Genomic DNA, 20,123 nt, shown 5'->3' with positions numbered 1-20,123 from the left:
ATTATATTAGTTAAAACAATATCAGACGTTCTTGTGTTTAAAAGGGAGTCAGATCAATGCTTTTATTTGTCGTGGCTGCCCTGCTGGTGGAGTGTTTGTAGGCTATGTTCGTTTTTAGTACCTTGCTCAATAAAATGTTGTTTTATTCCCATTACACTTAAAGGCAGCGTTGCTTTTTCCGGGAGAACTTCCCTTTACTTAATGGTTTAATGGCGCCCCCTACTGTTCAATAGTATGTAGTGTCACACACAATGGTAACAGAACAATAGTGCTTTACAAGAAATTATGAGAAACAGTGAAACATTTTCTAGTCTGTTATAGACTAAAACTAAACAAAAACAAAACTCCCCTACCTATGTAATGTTAAAGAAAATAAATATATATATGCAAAAGGATGAAACGGGTATAGAAAATAGATGGATGGATATATACCATGACTACAGATCTACTGCAAAGAACCAAAGGCAATTTTTTTCTATGGGCACTTTAATTCAATTTGGCATTACAAATATAAACAAGACAATTAAATAAATTCTCAGGATTGTGTAGAAAATGGATGACCAAATTCTGGACAGCAAATATTGACAATTGTGTGCTTGAAGACCAACAGTGTCTGAGCAAGGCTTTCTAAAAGGAACACAGGTGCTTTTTTTGTACAACATACACTTTGAGTGTTGATCTACATATTGCAATTTCTTCTGTGTGAAGATAAGACAATTTTGTTTTTACTAAATTACAAGCCGTTAGTAGTTCTATAAATATATTTAAAAGACATATTTACAGTACAGTAAGAGCACATGAAGAGAAGTGAGAATGATCAAATGTCTGCAGTTGTGCCTCTGATGCTGTTTAGTTAAACCTGTTTTCAGCATGATGAACAACATTTTCAAATAAATGTACCTTGTCAACTTAATATTCACCATTTTATCTGATATTTGCCCATTATCACAGCAGAATTGAAGTTGACATAATCCTAAAACACACAGGGGCAGGATGTACACACTGAAGTCAGTGCAGGTGGCTTGTGTTACAAATGACCACAACAGACACAAACAGGAACACTTATCCTCAACACATACATTAGTATAATTGATTTTTTTGAACCAATCAAGTCACCAGCATGCTTCTGTGTTTATTTAAAACGATGGCTGACAACACTGAAACGATTGTTCTCAAGTCAACTGCAGGTATAGGTGTCCTAATAGTGCCTCAACTAGATTTTTCTGTGGTCTTAGTGTTTTATATATTGTGTACAGTAGTTCTTTGTTTTGCTTTTTTTGGATAAAAAAACAAAACCGCATGCACAGCCAAATCATGCTCAAAATGCCCCACTACCTACAATGCAGGAGCTGCATTATTTTTTAATTCATAGTGAAGGGCTTTTTTTTAAAACAGGAAGCTATATAGTATTGTTGTGTCCCACTATGCCTCTGGTACCTAAGGTACATTTTATTATGAATCTAATCTCACTTAACAAGCCAGTGATCTTAGAAAGAAGTTCACCACTGTTCATTTCAAGTTTTTTGCAATGTGTCAAGATGTGACAGGTTTACCTAGTGAACACTATTAAAGCTTAATTTTTTTTAAATCGGCAAGCTTAAAATGGAATGTGAACAAGGTTACAAGCGGCTCTCCAAAGCACCGGTCAGCGGCAGGCTTCTGTAAACGTCGGAGATCCCCCTCGCTTCATTCGCAAGCACGATTCATTGTTTTTCGTTTCTTCAGCATCAGGAGTCAAACTGCAAGGAGAAAAGTCAAACTGATGGCACAAAGGCAGCGCCATTCATAGATGAATGGGTGAGTGGATGAGTGCAAAATCTTCAAGTATCTACACACAACTGTTTGAGTTTTACGCATGTACGATATATACAGGTATGTCTAGTGGTGGTGGTGGTGGGGGGGCTACTGCAGGTAGCGGTACACTTTGAAGCAGTGGTTGCCGGAGTCAGCGACCACGACGTGCCCGTCAGAGGTGAGGGCCAGGCCCTGCGGGCCGTACAGCGGGTCCGCCGATGTGTTGATGTAAGACAGGAAAGAGCCGCTGCCGTCAAACACCTGCGGGAGAAAGAAGCATCATCAGTGCTGTGTTTGTACTAATGAAGTCCAGTTTGTTATGAAGTTTACAATTCAGAGTGTAGTCACTTTTTCTGCACAGGTACAAAACATGATTATTAATATCATTATTGGATACAAATGGATTTGTATAGGTATGTATGTGTATGTATTTGTTTATGTACGTATGTATACATATATATATATATAAATATATATATATATATATATATATATATATATATATAATAAATACAATAAATACATAAAATATATATATAAAATACAATTTTATATATATATATATATATATATATATATATATATATATATATATATATATATATATATATAAAATTGTATTTTATATATAATGGTATTATATATTATATGACAGTGTAAGGGGGGGCTGAACTTGATAAGCTTTGCTTTCTTCAGCTCCTTCTCGAACTTGCACTTCATCGCAATGTGATTTTTTTTTATTATTATATATACCATTTGTTTTATTCTTGTGCATGTTTGAGACTAATAAAAATCAAATCAAATTAAATATTACATTGAAGACGATGCAACATAGAGTGATAACAAAAAGTAAAAATTCCAACAACAGTCCCGTGACACTGAGTCTGCAGGGTGTTAAAACTATGATTTAAAAATTGAACATCCACCAGTTTTATCACTCTCAGACTGCTGCAGGAGACTGGATTCTGCCTTAATTCATCTTTGCATCTCATAGGCTGATTTGATCCCCGCTGGACTCTGCTGACCTGTATCCTGCTGTTGCCCCAGTCCGCTACTATGATGTTTCCGTTGACATCCACGGAGACGCCTGTGGGGGCGTTGAACTGGCCGTTGCCTTCTCCATTGGACCCAAACTTCAGCAGGAATTCCCCCTCTGTGTTGAAGACCTACATTTTGGTTTGAAAAACAGTTAACAAATTGGTGAGTTCAAAAAGGCCCCTGATAACTGTTGTCTACTTATCATTTTGCTTTTAGTAACTAATATATACAGTATCTTTTCTAAAACTTTGACCAGTTTGATACTTTTCGTTTGGATTTTTGTCAAATGAAGGCGTGAAAAAGATTAGTCAAAACATATTGTTATTATTTTCTTTTTCCTACAACCTTTTAAAAACCTTCTGTTCAGTCCAAAACTGGGGGACCACAACCAACCACCGGGACAAAAAACAAATGTAGACTTCATTTTTCAATTATTGATCATAGTCTGGCTATAAAAATTATTAATTAATCTTTAGTTATCTCACTTGTCAGCTTGGTAAGTTTAAGGTTGTTATTTAAAGGTTCACTGCGGCACTGAAAGCACAACCAGTAGCCATAAATAGCTACCGCCTCACCCTGTTTTTCCAAATGTGCAGGAAAAATGTGAAGGGCCATCTCCAGAGATGGTGTTTGGTTTGTGTATTCTGGACTACAGTACAAACATGCTGACGTCACTGTCAGTGATTTGTACTGCTCATTATAAGGAAAAAAGGACAAAATAATTCAAATAGGCGCATTAATTTCATATTTCATCCCTGCCAGTAGCCTTTAAAAAATGTCATACACTAGAATGTTATTGCTTGGGTTTATAAAAAGCAAAGAGTGTTGTACAGTGATATCTGTGATGCATTTCCACTGCTCTGACATTGCACTCACCTTGACTGAGTGGTTGTGGAAATCTGTCACAATGATTTCATTGTTGTTATTGACAGCAGCAAAGTGAGGACCTAGATACAATCAAATACAATAGATATTATTTCAGGATTTTGACAAATTCTCCTCTTGGAGATAAAATAAATGGTTGATATTTGTGGAAAACGTGGAACTTAATAAAAAAAACACTTTTTTTTACAGCAGTATGTATGATTATTGCATATGTGTCCTGGGGCATACGTACACATATATACTAGAGGCAGCATTAAGCTGGTTTGTGAACATCTGGAGGGCAGGGTTGGGGGTCGTGAGCAGGGCTAAATTTGAGCGTACCTGCAAACTGCTTGTCACCGTTGCCTCGGTTACCAAATTTAGTAACCAGCTTGCCGTTAATTTGAAAGATGAAGACACAGCAGGCCTTGTTGTCCACCACAATGACGTGTCCGTTTTTGTCCACCGCCACGCCTTTAGGACCCATCAGCTTCCCTGAGCCGATCTTATTCTGGAGAGGCGAAACATTTTAGTCTTCTGTTAAACAACTAACGTTTTTTAATACTTAAAGTGTCAGATTTAGTTGTTTTGTATTATTATTTTCAGATAAATTACCACAATTCAAAACCACAATTTCTACACATCTCTGATGTCTGATTCTGGCTGATTCTGACTTTTTTTTTGCCAGATAAAAATTTTGTCCATGTTTTTAGGAGAGAAAAACCACCGTCTACTGCAGATAAGTACTTTACCATCTTCTGTAAGACTCAAACAAACAACCATTTACATGAAATTATTAAATTCCACTGGCATTTAAATGTAATAAAACAATCAAATCTCAGCCTACCTTGAACTTGCCTTCACCTGAGAAGATGCTGACCCATTTGTTGTCATAATCTGCAATGATGATGTCCCCGTTGGGATGGACAGCCACACCTGTCGGCCGCTGCAGCTGACCCGGAGTCCGACCTCGGATGCCAAAACGACTTTTAAATTGGCCATCATTGGAAAAAATCTACAAAGTACACCCAAAATTATTTTTAGTAAGAAAATATATATCAAGTTTGAAGAACGCTACGAGCACTGATGCAAATGAAAGTATATATAGAGAATTTTAATATGCAGTTATTTGTTGCAGTTGAATTTCGGACTGAGTTTTCATAAAATCCCATGCTGCCACATGTGGGGTTTCCTCAGTGGGAGGACAGAGTGGAAAAGCAACACTTTTGAAGCTCTCGCTTTGCCGTTTTGTCTGTAAGATGACAGCAGCAAATCCACCTCAAAACTCGTTTTTACCTGAACACATTGGTTGTTGCTGTCTGCGATCAGCACCTTTCCCAGGGAGGAGGCAGCCACGCCCTGCAGATTAGTGAACTCGCCTTTGTTTCTTCCTTTTGTGCCTGTGAAACACAAAGTTCAGTCATGCTCTAGTTGGACTTTTTGGTGTAACTTTGTAGCCAGAATTGCTACACAGAAAACAGCAGCGACACTTTGGCCACTTTCACACTGCAGGCAAAAGCAACCCAAATCCCCTTTGTTTGTTTGTTTGCCCATGTCTGATTTTCTTCTGGCCGTCTTGTTGTTATGTGATTACTGTCATAAGTCCCTGCACAGACCCTGTCCCTGTTTTATTTTTAATTTTAATTTTTATTTATGTATTTATTCTTTGGTGGATGAAATCTGCTTTGGTGAAGCCGGTCATGCTGGTCATGCCACGGTTGGGGCTCTGATCCTCCATCCACACTCGCCTCCGCACAGATGTCGAAGCCGTCGCTCCACACATGGCCAATGTATAAAGTTTTGCACTCCTTTTCCTCAGGTTTCGATTGATCATGGTAACTTTAGGAATTTTTCTACTTCCACTGCACAAAAACTTTAAAAATAAATCATCAGGCTCCCTGCTCTTTGTTTACATCCGTACCCCTGACGTACTGTTTAGATGTCACTTCGTCTTGCTGCGCATGCAGGTCACTTCAAATCAGAAAGCTGTTCACAACGAAGTCTGATATAAAATACATTTAAAATACTAATGCAAACAACCACAAAAGCCATAATTGAGCATTTAGACCTGCAGTGTAAATGTACCTTAGACTTAAAGAGTGCATCCTCCAAAATGACCAACACTTTATTTAGCAGTTATACTAAAAGTCTTTCAAGTCCACAGCAAGATTCAGTGGGTTCTTTCAATTTTGTTTATATAGGGAGTTGTCCAGAGATTCAGAGCATGACCCAGGAGCAATGATTAAATAAACAATGGCAGGTAAAAAATCCCACAGTGGGAGAAAAACCTTAAAGCCAGACAAAAAAAAATCCCTTTTAGGAGGGAAGAAACCTTGAGCAGGATCTGGCTCATAAGGTTGAGGAAGAAAAGAGGAGGGAGATAGAAAAGATAGGATGAAGAACATAGAGAGGATAGACAGATTTATTGTTAATGGTACATAAGACCAGATATATTAAGACAATTATCCGTTAACTGAAGAACTAAGAGTTCTATGTACATTTGACTGATGCATGGTTAGCTGGTGCTACAGAGACGACTATATTAACAGATTTAGACAGTGAGGTGGTCACAGGGTCAGACCGTAAGTCAACATGTTAGTAGATATCCTACAGAGACGTCTAACTAGACAGATGGAGGTGAAAACCACCACGTTTCATGAAACAAAGAGACTATAATTTTACCAGAACTTTAAATTAGTGTTTATTCATATCATTTTCCTGTTCTATTATGTTTAAATCTAATTTTGTTTACTGGGGCTCTTTTGCCTGCGGACTCCTGTTTTGTGTCCAGCTTCCCAGTGTTTTAACCTGGCATGTCACTGCCTTTGCAGTCTTTATTGTCTCCAACTTTACTTTCAATCTAACAGACCCAGATAGTTTTTTAATCACAGTCAAAGTAATTGATCTTGATCAAGCTAAATGGGATTGGATAATAAAGGGCCTTTAATTAATTTTAGATATGTGATTTTATATTATATACAGTATATCATTGCCTTATTGCAGTATTTGACAGTCAGTGTGCTCTATAGCAGATACCGTATTTTCCGCACTATAAGGCGGACCTAAAAGCCTTTAATTTTCTCAAAAACCGACAGTGCGCCTTATAATGCAGTGTGCCTTATATATGATCATTACGGTAATTTCTGTTACTGTAGTCAGGGGGATTGTAGCTACTGTAGTTGGTGTCGCCGAAGTAATGGCACTAAAAACGTCAAGAATCGTCAAGACAACAGCAGCGACGCTGACTCGCATAATGGCGACTTTGACGAGACAGAGCAAAGCTGGTTTTTATTTTGTTAATAAAGTTTGACATACGGTACTTCTTGGGGATTTTTTTTGCATTTGCTGTAGGATTTTGTAGCATTTCCTGTAGCGCAGCTCCATCAGGTAGATACGTAACTCAACCCCAGCCACTATAGTATGGTATTTTACAATATATTTAGTGCGCCTTATAATGTGGTGCGCCTTATATATAGAAACCGTTTTAAAATACGTCATTCATTGAAGGTGCGCCTTATAATGCGGAAAATACGGTACTATAAACTTACAGCTGATAACAGAATCGCTGCTGCTGTTCCTCCATCTTACTGACATTTTTTTTTTTTTTTTTTCTTACCTATTCGGAAGATGAGATCGTCTTCAATGGGATTTTCTTTCCTCCTCCCAGTGCTGTACATGCTGGCGGGCCTCTTGATGGCCTTCTGCTTGATGTGTCCACTTCCCGGGGACTTCAGTCTTTTCTTTGTGCCGTCTGAAGTTGGTGAGACATCGATAGACTTGATGGCCTTTATTCTAAAGGGACTTCCCTTGATATGATGTTCATATAAGCACAGAGATAAATTATAAGTGCCCTCTTTAGGAGCAATGAACATGTACTCATAAGTGCCGTTCTTGTTGTCCAGTATCTCTCCATCACCTTTGCTGCCATCGGGTGAGGACATCTGAGCAGTGATGACAGCATTACCCATCTTGCACAGCTCTCCATCTTTGTCTTTAGTGGTTATGGTGATGGACGTGGGCGCACCCACCGCGCAGTGCCGCAACCCTTCACCCGTTGCCACAGTCTCAGAGGCCACAGCATTTGTGGTTACTATGGTGCCCAAGTTGTGGATAGACTTCTTTAGTCCCTCTGTCTCCACGAGGAAGTCCAGCTGGTCATTCTCTCCGGGCTGCAGGGGTAGGTCTTGACTGGCCAGCTCGACGAGGCGCTCGCCCATCTGCTTCTTCACCAGGAGCACCTCGGCCTCGCTGCCGTGGCTCAGCGCCTGCTCTGTGAAGTTGCAGCTACTTTTGATTCCCTCCTGGCCATGCAGCAGGGCGTCCAGCTGCGCTTGGAGGACCTGCACATAGACACACCAGAGGGCAGCAGAGTGACACTGAAGTGTGATTACAATGGCTTAAATGCATTTTCTTTCTTAAGAAATAACAAATAAATCTTTCTCAGACATAGGTATGACAACCTGCAACCTTCATTTTTTTTAATGACTGTTACAGTTACTGCCTGGGCTGAAGAATCAACAACAATCTAAAATAATTCTTGCATGTATTTCATATTATAAATATAATCTAAAACATAATTTTGAATGAACACGAGTGTGTGACATGTTACTTGGTATCTAACATTCTTTGCACTCTAAAATGGGACATTTTCTCCTGGTTTACACTCATTAATTATTAAACATATCTGTCAAGTCCCCTTCTCTTTATCTCCAAGAACCTGAGGAACTTTCTTGGGTTCCCTCTACCTTTTTCATCAACAATAAATACTGTGAATATACATCATACAAAAGTATTTAAATAAATACTTGCATCCCTCCCTTTGCAAGTACATGTGAAAGATGAAGACCAGTGCATCATGCAGCAACATGTAGACATTTGCATCCCACTCCCAGTCAGATAAAAATAACTTCACATTTCCATGAGGATAGAATTTCATTTAAAATGACCCTACTACTGTAAGTCCTACACAACGGATGTTCTACATAACTTAATGTGGAGAAGTAAATACTGCACTACATAGTGATATTTTATAAAATAACCACAAGAAGGGTAAAGCATCAATTATGAATTACTGTTAATTATCTTCATGAAAAGGGTCCCTTCCCTGCCAACAGTAATCTTCCACAAGTCTGTGTACGGCAGCATATTTCAAGGATTATTTCTTATTATAACAATGCTATGCAAATCCTCAAAGCACAAAGATAAACTCACCAACATCTGGTCATCAGATTCATCTTCTGTTTCAAAAAGAGAAGCCATTTATCTACTTATCTCAAAGTGGACATGAATGTTTTATCCGAGTCCTCCTGTTATCACTCCACGAAGCTCAGAAAAGTAAGACACTCTGCATGCATGAAAAGCAAAGCTGTACTGCATCCCCTCGCTGCACATGACACACCCAAACCAACACAGAAGTACGTACAGCACGACACACTGGCTCCATCTAGCTGCAGCAGCAGCGACGGGGCTGAGAGTCACAGCCCTGACTTCCGCCCTGGGCTCCAGTGTGTTGACGGCTCACCAGTCAGGGAGTTGTAAATCATTAGCTGCACATGTGATGTTCCCCCAGGGAGCAACAGTGCACTCTTATACCAGCCGGGTGATTGGTTGTATGGGCCGGGTGGCGCCTAAGCCCGCTGGCCACTCCCCACCCTCAGCTGGTTAGCTGTCTGTCAGGCCAGCTCTACCACTCACAACATCACTAGATAAGAGGCTTCTGGCCCTGTAGGTTAAAGGAAAGCCTTTAACGTTTCACCATTGTCTTTTTAATACTTTGTATGAATGTCCAATAAAAGAGCAATATGCAAGAATATAGGTTAAAATATCACGAAATAACTGCAAGAAATAAACAGCAAGAGAGTGAGAAGAAATAAGTGCAGTCGTGTCACAAAAATGATGACTATGTATTTGGCAGCTGAGATTTCTGCCAAGTTAGAGTGCTACATAACTAACTTTGGGCCATCCAGTTTCATAATACCAGTTTCTGCCATGTGTGGTTGTAGCGAGCAAAACATAGCAGCCTCAGTACAACATGATGACACGAAGAAGTCACACTCTTTGTGGACGTACTTGAACTCGTCAGTCATGTAGGCACTGCCCTCAAGTTACCATTTTAGGATAGGTAAACAGAAACAGCGAGGATTGGCTGAAGCTCTCGGGAAGTGTTATTTGCCACCACCACATCCATCCGGTACAAGAAAAAAGTGTTGTTCAGGAGTACAGAAAAAACAGATAAAAAGGGCTACAACCAGAGTAAATATCAGCACTGCTTTCCCCCGTTGGAGACAGCTCATGGAACAGCAAAGGAAGGAGGTTTGATGCATTTCTCATTTGGATTTCGCTAAGCCTTTTTTAATGGTGGAATAAGTCAAATTACTATGGCATTAAATAAATGCTGAATGTTCTGATCTCAGCTATGTTCGTGCCTGCTCGTAGTAGATCGACATGCTTATCAGATTGGTTCTCAGATTTTGAATGTGTTTCTCGTTTCTTACTCGAGGGTGGACCAACTCACTTTGCGCAGCTATACTGCCCCCATTTGATTGGCTTGTGGAGCATGAATTACATTTTTGGCTTCACATTACAAATTGCTCCTTTAAGAGGCAGATAATAGACTACTAGATAATAGTAGACTACGTTTACATGCAGTCAAAATTCGGGTTATTGCTAATATTCCGGTTACTGAAACATTCGGAATATTCCGTTTACATGCGTGAGCAAACAGGGTTATCCCTGTATACATGGTGATTAATCATTTGGGATATCTCGATCAAACCAGCGACGCGCGGAGAACGCGATGAAACAATTACCGTAATTTCCGCTTCTTCTTCCTGTATCCAAATTCAAAACAAATGCTGCTTCACGCAACTTTTCGTTCACCTTCTTGTAAATTTCACTATCCCCGTACTTTTTACCGTCTACAAATGCCAAAATGTTCATATCCTTCATTACATTTATGAAGTGATTAGTCTCCTCCTCACTCCAAAAGTGTGGCGTGCTCTTGCGTTTCGCCATGTTTATAAGAACTTCCTGGACTCAAAAGATTCCTTGTGAACAGAGCATGCGCAGAAAACAAATTCATGTTCCGTTTGATCGGGATATTCTGTTAGGCGTTTACATGACCGAATATTCGGGTTTTAAAAGGAGTAACCCAGGGGTCATATTCGGGTTTTTAAAAACCCGAATATGAGCAAATTCAGGTTATTCAAAGGGGTTATTGGTGTTTACATGGCCGTGCAAATTCGGGTTATTGCCAATATTCAGGTTTTAAAAGGGTTATAGACTGCATGTAAACGCAGTCAATGACAGCAAAATGATTTACACTGATTAGAAAACTAAGCAACACTGGTCCCAACTGTGATAAATAGCCGAGTCAAAACCAAATAAACCATAATGCTGAAACTCAGAGGTTACTTTATATTCCTCACCTTCTGCTTGAGACCATAGTTGACCTCCAGCTCCATGAGTAAAACACTTTTACGGACGTTGAGGGTCTTCTGGAGCTCATCAAAGGTGGAATGGATGTCATCCTCGATGGAGGTCTTCTGACCGGTCAGCTGCTGCAGAATCTCCGACAGGGTCTGCAGAGCAGAGTCGATCTGCGGTAACCTGTAAGCAGCAAGAGCTTTTTATACTATGAGAGAGGCATCACATGACAAAGACAGAAAATGAAAGTGCTGTGTCACATGCTCCTATGGCATCATGGTCTGATGGGACTGATAAGACTGCAGCAGAGTATAACATCTCCTGTCGTACCTTGTCTTGACAGCATCCAGCTGATCCTGTAATGAGGCTTTGTGTTGTTCCACGACATCTTTAAGAGGCACAGTAGGGTGCTCTCCATGTTCACCACTTGTACACTCCTGGCACATGGCTGTTTCACATGGGGGACAGTAAAACTCCATGACCTAGGATCCGGGAAAAGAGGAGAACGGCTCTAAAGGCAGTCTTTAAACCAAAAGGTCAGCATGTCAAAAGCAGTCTCCACTGATTAATTTTGTGAGATTAGTTTTGAATAAAAGTTGTTAACAGCATTGTAAACCCGTGTTACCGACGGCCCAGCTCACCAAGTCTCAAGTTGTGACTCATATGAGAGTTAAGGGACATATGAAAGTGCAGTCAGTACAGCTCCCTAAAAGATTCAAAACAGCTAGTTTATCCACATGTGTGGTGCCAGGTTACAAACATTAAGTGGGGAGTTGTAGCCTAGTGGTTACAGAGGGGGTCCGGGGTCTGGAGGAGTTCAAGCCCCTGGATTGCAACTGAGGTAAACCACTTTGGCCCCTGAGCAAGGCCCTTAACCCTTACTGCTCCCGGGGAACCGTGCAATATAGACCTACACAGACTTTAATATTGCTAGTTTTGCCAGCCTTTAAGAGCACAAGAATGGCATTAGTGCTTTTAGACAGGTGAGTAAACAAGTGCACTGGTGTGAGATGCTTTGACATGATCATGAAAACATATCATTGCAACTGCAACATCTTGGGGCGAAGCACATTAACAGGGTAAGAGACAAGCATCACACTGCTCCACTGCAGCCAAGAGTTCAATGATCATTTTTCTGCACAGCACATTCCTACCTTGGAGGATCGTTGCAGTGGGAGGCCTGCAATCAGGACACATTTATCAAGATTTTGGGCTAAGCTCAGGAAAGGCTCTTTGGCAGCCCCAACTACTCCATGTCAGATATGTTATAGTATGAATATAGCAATGCACAATAAAAATGACTCTTTTTTTTCAATTATTATTATTATTATTCAAAAGGGATTGAAGCAGATGAATCAACAAATTAGAAATTGAATATGAATCCAGTCACGGGAATGCTTGTTTTCTTATCCCAATGTTAATGGAAGCCTGTTATTTTGTAAAGGGGACCTATTATGAAAAACACGTTTTCTCTTGCTTTAACATATATAAAGTGGTCTCCCCTCAGCCTGCCAACTAAGAGAAGGAGGAAAGCAACCAAATTCTGCAGTGTCTGTACAGCCGCCCGGATGATCCATCCAGTGTGATGTGGCTTCTACGAGCCGTTCAGATTCTGAGCGATTTACATTGGTTGGCCTCCGATGCGTGAAACCACGCCCACAACTAACTCCACCGGCCGGAGCTTCCGCCATTTTTTTCGTATGTATCGCGTCATTCAGGCAGCCAATCAGCACAGTCCTCATTATCATAGCCCCGCCCACTCAGAATCCCTCATAGAGGATGAGGTTAGAGACTGGGAAGATAAAGACATGGCTCAGAGGCTGAATTTCTAATTTATTTAGCAAAAACAATCAAAAGCTTGTTTTTAAGACATTCAAGGCCTGTTTAAAATAGGTATTACATGCCATAATAGGTCCCCTTTAAGTCAGGATTGCTTCATTAAATGTGCTGTGGTGAATGATCTGTTCTTATAGCTCCTTTTAACTTTCTTTAGATTCAACAAAGTGCTTGGCAATGTATTTCTTATCCACATATAGTAGTAAACACACTGAAAACAGTCTGCAAAGACAGCACTGAAGTTGGAGATATGAAGAAAATAAAGCAAACAAACAAACGCTCTGCTTAGAGATCTGAAGATCTCTAAGCCCATAAACCAAGAGGAAAGTACAACCAGACACACCAGTATGAGAGAAAAGACAGACTGGTGGTCTGAGCAGCTCTTACACTGCCTCCATGGTTGGGGCAGGACAGCAGTTGCCCCGTGGCGACAGCCGTGATGTTGTTGAGGACGGCGGCCTCCTGGCTGCAGCTGTCCGGCGCTCGCTGCAGCACGTCCATCAGGTTGGTGATGAAGAAGTTATTCTGCAATGCCGCCACACCCTTTTCCGGCAGGATCGAGGTCTGGCGGCACACAGGGCACGACAGGGTCAGGCTGTGGGCCGGGATGTAATTCTGCAGGCACCTTGAGGTGGATACAAAGTAAATCAGTCGTTAACAAAAGCAAACTGGCATGCCTTTAAATCACACTCTAATTAGCTTTTCTTTACACAACATCCACTGCTAGTAGGATAGCATTTAGGCACATTTGGCAGAAGCCTGAGAAACTATCAGTGAAAAGTGAGCTGCAGCAGCGCTGCACAAGTTTTTCTCCTAAAAACAAAGTTGAACAGTGCACCACTGAGTGTGTATATCTCCTAGAAATGTTCTTTTTTTTCCCACCCTTTCTTGCAATTTTCTGAATGGTTTTCTGAATGGTTCAGACATTCAGATCATTCAGACCTTGATTGTTTTGCAAACTGAGAACAAAGCAATTATGGTGCTATTCCCGCATTATCCATCCATTTATCCATCCATCCATCATCTTTAGCCGCTTAATCCAATTCAGGGTCACAGGGATCTGCTGGAGACTATCTCAGCTCTCTCATGGCAAAAGGCAGGAATTATTCTCAAATTAATGTTTTTTTTTATTTGGATGCTACCAAGGTAAAGAAGATAAAAGGTAATCCGGTGTGACATTATAGAGTATGAATGCGTTTCTTAAAGGATTATAAATGTAGTCAAAGAAACAAAGTGAATGAAAAACATGATCGGAAATTTGAGCTTTTTCGTCAGGTCATCATCTTTGTTTCGGACTGTCTGTGATTGCACAAATGGTAATAATAAACCTGTGGATGAATGAATATATTTCTGAGAACACATACAATTTTGTTAGATATGGTTAAAGTACAGAGGTTAAACATAAAGGAAAGGAAAAGCGTAAATGTGTGGGTTAAATTTTATGAACATATTGTGTTTTTTTTTAAAAAGGACCTCTGTGTCTGCTGTCTGGCCTAATCTGGTGTTGAGGGAAAAAAAGTCCTTAACAGAAAAGAGCAGAAAATGCAATGCAATGAAGAGGTGATACTGTGTCACATTATTTGGGATTTTTATTCCTCTTCACTTCTGCATCTGAGAGTTAAATGGACTGGGTCGTATCACAAATCGTATTGCAAGACAGGACTTGTTTCCTGGTCCATGGACTGTGTTGGACCATAGACAGACATTCTGCAGTGAAGCAAATATAATGGCAGCGTAAAAGAAACGGCCTGATCCTTTAAAGAACTTGTGTAAATGTATCTAATACAGAGTTCAGTCCAACTGCTTTTATGATGTGACTACTATGGCGTTATCTCCTCTATGGCTCTCGCTGTGAGTGACTTTTGGCCTGGCTCCCATCTCCAGAAGCAACCAGTGCAAAGCGAACAGCCTGGCACAGCCACAGTTTCTTCTTTGTGTCAGAAACAATGGCTGCTTGACCGAGGGTGACACCAACACAACAAAAGTCTCTTCTTTTTGTTTTTTTCACTGAAAATGTCTCTAAATTTACATGTAAAATGAAAGTGTCCCATGTGCAAGCTTCACAGCTGGGTAGATCCACTTACCTCTCACAGAAGGTGTGCAGGCAGGGCAGGACTTTGGGGTTTTCGTAGCGGTCCAGACATATGCTGCAGATTAAGAACTGCTTGTCAATTTGGCGGACGACAGGACTTGGAAGAGTTGCACCTTCACTGGCCATCCTAAAACTCTGACATACAAATCCCTCTTCCTCTTACCCTGCACCCTGAGAAGTGACACAAGAAGGGAATAGAAGAGCCAGTGAAGAAATAACAAAATGGCACAGCAAGTGATCAAGCACACAGTGACGATGATATGGAGTGTGAGTGGAAGTCTGTGGCTGATGAAGATCAGAGCTTAAGAGTAAATTGCTTCTTCATCCAATCTCTTTCAAAGAAAGATAAAAAATGCAAACACAATAGGTTGAATTGAACAGGTCCATCGTCCTGCTAGTGGTCAGCACAGTAAACTCATCAACTTACAGTTGCAGCCTATAATCATTAAATCGTTAATCTTACAGATACAATAACAAAGAGGCTGAGAGCTCAAAGTGAAATCAGCTGATGATCAAAACACTGAGACTGTTCAAGCTGCAGAGCACCTCCTCCTGTCAGGCCTGCTTTGTACTTTGAGGTATAAACTACAGTCATCCCAGTTTGCATTAAAATGCAACTGATTGTTTTCTTATATTTGGGAACCTATTCTTTCTTTTGTTAATTCTTTGGCATCCTTGGAAGATTAATTTAATCTGATTTAACTTAATTACAGAGAAGTAGGATATTGCTAACCATGTCTCATTTTTTTTTAGGGTTCCTCTTATGTCAGTTTATTTTAATTTTTATTTATTTATCTTATTTTGTTTTTTTAATTTATTTTTATTTTTTAATTTTTTTTTTTTTTTGTTGCTGCTGTTTTGCGTGTCCTGTATTTTAGTTTATTACTTTATTTTTCCTATTATTATTGTCTTCAGTCAGAGTTTGATTGGTAATCGGTACTTACTTTGGGACCTGTTTATAATTACGTATTTTGCAGTGTGTGTGTTTTGGGGTGTTTGTTATGTTAAGTTTTGTGTCCTTATTTATTTTATTTATTTATTTTTTTAAATTTTATTTAGTTATTTATTTATTTATTTTTTGAGTGTGTATGGTAAAATATAAAACGGGGTATTCTGTCGAACCCTTTAAAAGAAATTTTTATTGTGTAATATAATTTACATGGATTACCCAATAAAGAAACAAAAAAAAAAAATGCAACTGATTTCTTCACTGGCCAAGTTCCAGCTCTTTACCAACTTTTAGTAAAAAAAAACAACGACAACAGGCAAATGAACAAACAGACAAACCACAAAATTCAGAAAGTTTTGTGAGTGAATGAAAGTTCTCTCTTGACCCTCTGGAAACAGACAGAAATGAAGAAAATCATTCAAAACCCAGGACTAAAGAAATATCAGCAAAACAGCTGTGATCGGCTACATATGTTTTATATTCTACATTGATTGTATCTCATGATATACTTCATTACGCATTTGAGTTCAAAGCTACGTAAAGTAACCAGTACTTTATACCAGCAAATGTATTGATCCAGTGACTCAGAGTTAGTATCGAGTGATAAAAGGTCAAATCAGTCCATTTATAATTAATAGAAGCCTAAAGAGGTCAAATGACCATTTCAACGAGCTCAGCCCACCGATACGTCACTTATTTCCTGTTCTCCATTAGTAAATCTTAGACTGGCTTGGCGATCAAATTTCAAGAGTATGTTTTCCATGTCTTGCCAGTTTTGGTATTATTTTGTCTGTTTTCTTAATTTTTTATAATATATCATTTTTTTATCATTAATTTACCTGCTTGTGCCGGTTACTTGCTCCTCAATTTCAGAATTTTTGCAGAGCAGCTTTATTTCAACATCAGAATATCTCCACGATCTAAATGTTATTTTGCAAGATTAAATGTATTTTATTTATCTCATCGTGGGTGTTTTCACTCATGCTGAAAACCCCCAGAGTATAAGAACAGTTTTGTTGTTGGTTTTTTTCTCTAACATGAGCTGTACTGTGTGTTTGTCATAAAAGGGTTTTCTAAGGGATGAACCTTTGATCATGGAGGAAAAGCAAGGCTCTCTGTGAGAAGCTCATTCGAGAACAGTTGAGCTGTAACCAACACAATGTCACTGCATAACCTTCCTTTCTCACTCACCCTCAGATTTTCTATCTAGAGCCTCAGTTTCCTCTCAAACATCCCTCTCTTCGTAATGTTGTGCAAGAGATGTTCTCGTAACAAGATCTGGCAGCTAACTGATACACAGAAAGTGTGTCAGTGCTTTTATTGTCTCTTCACATTCAAGACGAGTCCAAAAACAGGCCACCTCTGCCACTGAGCGGAAACCCTCAGGGACTGCCCTTCTTCCTTTGCTGTGTGCTCTTTCTCCCCTCCTCTATTCTAGTTTCTCTTGATCTCACGCTCATATTCTTGTAAGGAATGTGGCATTGTGATGAGCTTGACAGTGGAGACTGGAGGATGCATTTCCTGCTATTTTGAATATCTTATGCTGTCAGTGGGGCGTTATCAAACTCTTAAGGATGTTAGATTGCTTGTATGTACTGTGTTCGATGTCAGCTGCTAAAAAGTAATGCAGAGCAGCGAGTGATCCAGTTTGAAAAGAAAAATAAAGCTAGAAACTGCAAGAGCAACAGAAAATGATATAACTGACTCTTTCAGCAAAGTGATTAAATAAGCGACCAGCTAAATGGTACAAAGATGGTACAAATAGATGTCCAAACATCAAAACAGTTTGTGAGTTTTGAATGACAAAATGCCAGCGCACATACGCACAAACAAAAACAGCCCAGCTTAGGCCCCTGTCACCGACTTACCAGCTCCCCAGAGCGGATCAGACAGACCAACATCAAATGCAGCACTGATTAATAAATGAGAAATCCTAAATCCTGCAGACTGCCACGACAGGAAAACAGCACCACTGTGCTGACAGTGCACAAGGTCGCAGCGGCCACACAGCACTCCTCTCTTACATAATCGCACCAGCTAAGCGGAATAATTCCTGCTGGATTGAGTCGTCATCAAACACGGAGAGGGAGGTACACATAACAAAGAGGAATATTATTGGAGGAATGTATGCCAAGCAATCATAAAAAAGCAATCATGCAAAAAATAAATAAATATGTAAACAGCTATGTTCACAGATGTTGAAAAACCAAAAACATATATATCGATAAGAAGACTTACAGTGCTGCATCTATGGACAGATCAACAGGCGTCATCCATTCCAGTACACAGCTGTAAAAATTGGCTCCAGTAAGTGAAACAGAAATTCTTCATGTATTAGATCCTTTTAAACCTGCATTCAGGTCATATCGGTCCCAACATGATACGATGCCTCCCTTCTATCAGCAAATACGATTCAGACATGGGATGTCAGGATGTGTGTGAGCAAGATTACTTCTTCATGTGTTTATGAGTGTGAGCAAAGTTGTGCAGGGACAAGGAGCCAGATTGTGTGTCAGTTTAGATCATCCTTTCCCCTCCCTTCGTTCTTCTTGCTCACCACTTCCTTTCCTCCCATCACTTGCTTTCCCAGCTCAGTCAACCTCTTTCATTCATCTCCCTCCTTCCTCTCTGTCTGAAGTAAATGCTGCCTCACTGCAGCGCGGCGCAACGAGCGTGTGCAGCATCAGGAATAAGCGCGCGAGTATTGGCTGACAGCTGGTGATCTAACGAATAGAAAAAAAGGGAGAGCACTTCAGGCTTCCAGCCGTAGCCAATGGAGATGAAGCCAAAGGGAGCTTTCTGAGGGCATTTTTCTGTGTGGATGTGTGCAGGCTGCTGACTCACCATCCATGAATGCACATTACACTGAGCAGAAAGTATGATGAGGTGAAAGACGACAGTGTGTCTGCAGTTTATCACAACCAGTGATGCTGTTTAATGTGCATCCACAGACTCTTTGATAAACTGCTAATTCTTATGAATGTAAGATGTTTTGTATCCATCCACACAGATGTCACATCCTCTCTGGATCCACAGCTGAGCCAGGACACCGTTCCAAGACCGCCTTGTTCCAGTAACTTAAAATAATCTCATCCACCTGTCCAAAATGATACGATAGACGAGTAGTCCTAACGTCCCTGGTCATGGATGTCCTGGAAAAGACTGTTCTCGGGCAACTTAATTAAGCAAACACCCCCCTTTCAGGACTCACTGCAGTTTTCTCATAGTCATGAAGTCAATTATTTATTTTTTATTTAACCTTCATTTACCCAGGCAAGCAATTTAAGAACAAAGTCTTATTTACAAATGCAGCCTGAATGTCAGCTGAAGTCATCAGCTTCCTGCTGGGGTGAGCCCATTCTCAAGGAACTCTACTCTCTGCCTAATGCTTGGTGTTCACCTGCACAAACAGACTCATTTTGAGATGCAACACTGTGGTTGTCCTCACTACTGTGTGCAGAAAAATGTTGAATGTCTTCTTTAAGCTTCTACAGATTCCTGCTGAATGAACCATCACGAAAACACTGGAGGTGATTTGTTGGAGATAAAGCTGGATAGCTCCACTCTGACTAGGTACTGTGACATAACAGTGTACCGTCTCTAGACAGCTCACTCAATATTCAGGCTGAGACAGCCCCAAACCAAGTGATCGGCCTCAAAGCAGATTACTGGGAAGGTTCTGAGGAGACACAGGTGTTCACAATCATGACAGAGGACAGCGGAAGTCTAACTCAGATTCACACACTGGAAAAAGACTTTCAAAATAAAACAGGAAATCAGGTAAAACAAAATACACGAGAAACAAAAAGAGGACAGGGACCAAGATTTAAACTGAGCGGAGAACTGAGTACTGTAACAAGTAGGGCTGGGCGATATGGACCAAAAGTCATATCTCGATATTTTCTAGCTAAATGGCGATACTCGATATATATATCGATATTTTTTCTGTGCCTTAATTGGGGTTTCCCCCAAAGCATTATAGCATAGCATCTCTGTTAGCATCTCTGTTAGCTTCATTTTTTTCTGAGGCAAACTCTTAAAAAAACAGTCAGTTTTAATACAAAGCCTCGTGCCAAATGTCACACGGGTTCCTTTATTAACAGAGGTCTGCACAATATCAAAATG

General features: G+C 40.1%; 1 protein-coding gene across 5 annotated transcripts in view; it reads right to left on the bottom strand.

The window, feature by feature from the left end:
- Positions 1 to 363: 363 nt before the first annotated feature.
- Positions 364 to 20,123, bottom strand: part of trim2a (tripartite motif containing 2a) — a 36,449-nt gene continuing 16,689 nt past the window's right edge. For 2 of the 5 annotated variants that reach the window (XM_061719255.1, XM_061719273.1), the window contains 11 exons: positions 15,042 to 15,220; positions 13,345 to 13,582; positions 11,452 to 11,603; positions 11,124 to 11,304; positions 7,313 to 8,036; positions 4,993 to 5,096; positions 4,544 to 4,711; positions 4,039 to 4,207; positions 3,709 to 3,779; positions 2,820 to 2,960; positions 364 to 2,055 (listed from right to left, as the gene is read on the bottom strand). In XM_061719255.1, coding sequence (XP_061575239.1) covers positions 1,903 to 2,055; positions 2,820 to 2,960; positions 3,709 to 3,779; positions 4,039 to 4,207; positions 4,544 to 4,711; positions 4,993 to 5,096; positions 7,313 to 8,036; positions 11,124 to 11,304; positions 11,452 to 11,603; positions 13,345 to 13,582; positions 15,042 to 15,175 — 2,235 coding nt within the window. In that variant the 5' untranslated portion in view covers positions 15,176 to 15,220 and the 3' untranslated portion in view covers positions 364 to 1,902. Of the gene's footprint in view, positions 2,056 to 2,819; positions 2,961 to 3,708; positions 3,780 to 4,038; positions 4,208 to 4,543; positions 4,712 to 4,992; positions 5,097 to 7,312; positions 8,037 to 11,123; positions 11,305 to 11,451; positions 11,604 to 11,762; positions 11,791 to 13,344; positions 13,583 to 15,041; positions 15,221 to 18,236; positions 18,620 to 20,123 lie in introns of those variants that run through there. The other 3 variants (XM_061719264.1, XM_061719281.1, XM_061719290.1) reach the window with 3 other exon arrangements.

Source organism: Cololabis saira, chromosome 1 (assembly GCF_033807715.1).
Source record: "Cololabis saira isolate AMF1-May2022 chromosome 1, fColSai1.1, whole genome shotgun sequence".
NCBI classification, from domain to species: domain Eukaryota; kingdom Metazoa; phylum Chordata; class Actinopteri; order Beloniformes; family Belonidae; genus Cololabis; species Cololabis saira.
Note: the sequence above shows the minus strand (reverse complement) of the source record. Positions and strands in the feature narration are given on the sequence as shown.